Genomic DNA, 2,183 nt, shown 5'->3' with positions numbered 1-2,183 from the left:
TGACGGTGTGGGTCCACGTCAGGGGGTGCTGCTTTGGGGAGAAGGGTGGAGGGGTGCACAGCCCTTATTGAGACGTATTGAGGCTCCATAGTGGACATAGCTGAGGTGCACTCAAGCGTGGTCCAAAATAACTGGTATTTCTTTCATGCTCTTCAAGAAAGAGCCACATACACGTTTGGAGCCTTAAGAACTAGCTCTAGAACCGTTTGTGTATTTACACTTTTTGTCATTGGCGAAGTAAAAGTGAATCAACAACGTGGTGGTCGCCCGCACAAGGTCTTTATGTGGACTCAAACACATATAAAGAGGGGTTTCCCATTGTGGGGACGTAAATCATGGGCTTTGGTTCCTCTTGTACCCCATGGTTACTAGTGATCTCGTTCAATAGTTTGTCGATAATGCTGAGTGAGACAGCTTGGACAATTCCAAGGGGCCAAAACTTTTCCCCCCATTATTTGGCTAGGAGGCATTATGCTTTTGGACTGAGATTGGTTTCAAGTTGCGCTTTAAAAGCCCTTTTGTCCTAAGGAGGTCCCCTCGTGCTATTTAGGTGAAGGAGTGGTGATAATATACAGTTTGCATACTACTGGCGCCAGACTGACTAGCTGTGTATCTGAGTGACTGAGTTCAGATCCTGGCAATTACTGCGCTACTCTTAAAGGACCATTGCTATTATGCGCTTTTTTTCTTCCTTTCCCTCTTTTCTTGAGGGGAGGTCAAAGTATGATTGCAAAGTTAGCCGTTTCTTCTGGATTTTCCTTTTTTTGGGGGCTAGTTTCGCTCTTCCTCCTTGGGCTGTGAGAATGGTTTCAGCTTGTGTTGGGAAGTGGAAAGTAAGAACACACTTTTTGTTGGATTGGAAGTTGTCAGCGGTTGTTCGTTTGTGTAATCTGTAGTTGTATGGTAAGTTATTTGAGATATTTTGCTATGTAGTTTCAGAGCTTAAACAGGCTTTCTATGTTGTTATTACATACATGTTCACATTAATCGTTTGTTAAAGCCTTTCCTGGTGTGTTATGTCTTACGTTCTGTATACGTTCTTTACTGTGTCATGGAGCCAGGGTAAAACCTTATATAACACTCTTAACACTCATGTATCATCACGTTTGGTAGTGTCAATCATTTACAAAAGATCTGCAAAAGAAACATGTAAACACATTATCCACAGTCATGCTCTGCAGGATTCAACCTTATTTCATAGTAGAAGTAGAGCCAACCAAAGTAACTGGTTCACTGAGTTCACAAGGTGATTTACATAGCCATGACTCACAGGAACATGATTACAGGTGTCTTCACACGTCGAATGCATGCTCTGCTTCCTGGCCCAGCTGTCAGGTGATTGAGTCAACTCTTTTCCTTCCTCTTTCAGAGTCACCCCCCACCCCCGTATTCAAGGCTTTCCCCAAACGAAGAACACAAGCCACTCGGTAAGTCAACAGCACCACATGACCGACACTCACCTGGGCCCTGAGGCCTGTGGTTTTCAATGGAATCAATACTACTACTACTACCACTACTACCACTACTACTACTACTACTACTACTACTACTACTACTACCACTACTACTACTACTACTACTACTACCACTACTACTACTACTACTACTACTACTACTACTACCACTACTACTACTACTACTACTACTACTACTACTACTACTACTACTACTACCACTACTACTACTACTACCACTACTACTACCACTACTACTGCTACTACTACTACCACTACTACCACTACTACTACCACTACTACTGCTACCACTACTACCACTACTACTACTACTACTACTACTACTACTACTACTACTACTACCACTACTACTACCACTACTACCACTACTACCACTACTACCACTACTACTACTACTACTACTACTACCACTACTACTACTACCACTACTACTACTACTACCACTACTACTACTACTACCACTACTACTACTACTACTACCACTACTACTACTACTACTACTACCACTACTACTACTACTACTACTACTACCACTACTACTACTACTACTACTACTACCACTACTACTACTACTACTACCACTACTACTACTACTACTACTACTACTACTACAATACTACTTCTAATAATACTACTACAACTAAAGACCTCACCTAGTCGTTTTCAATGGAATCACTAACTACTACTACTACTACTGTTAATACTACA

The 2,183-nt window shown here is 41.9% G+C and overlaps 1 protein-coding gene across 1 annotated transcript in view; it reads left to right on the top strand.

Annotated features, from left to right (window-relative positions):
• The window catches only part of smad6b (SMAD family member 6b), a gene marked incomplete at its 3' end in the record, with an annotated part of 3,294 nt that extends 2,729 nt beyond the window's left edge, over window positions 1-565 (top strand). Inside the window, exon 3 of the mRNA XM_084477815.1 lies at window positions 551-565. Within this exon, the coding sequence (XP_084333941.1) occupies window positions 551-565 (15 nt within the window). The remainder of the gene's footprint in view (window positions 1-550) is intronic.
• Window positions 566-2,183: the final 1,618 nt, after the last annotated feature.

Source organism: Micromesistius poutassou, assembly GCF_964030765.1.
Source record: "Micromesistius poutassou genome assembly, chromosome: 13".
NCBI lineage: Eukaryota > Metazoa > Chordata > Actinopteri > Gadiformes > Gadidae > Micromesistius > Micromesistius poutassou.
This window is presented reverse-complemented; position numbering and strand designations above follow the sequence as displayed.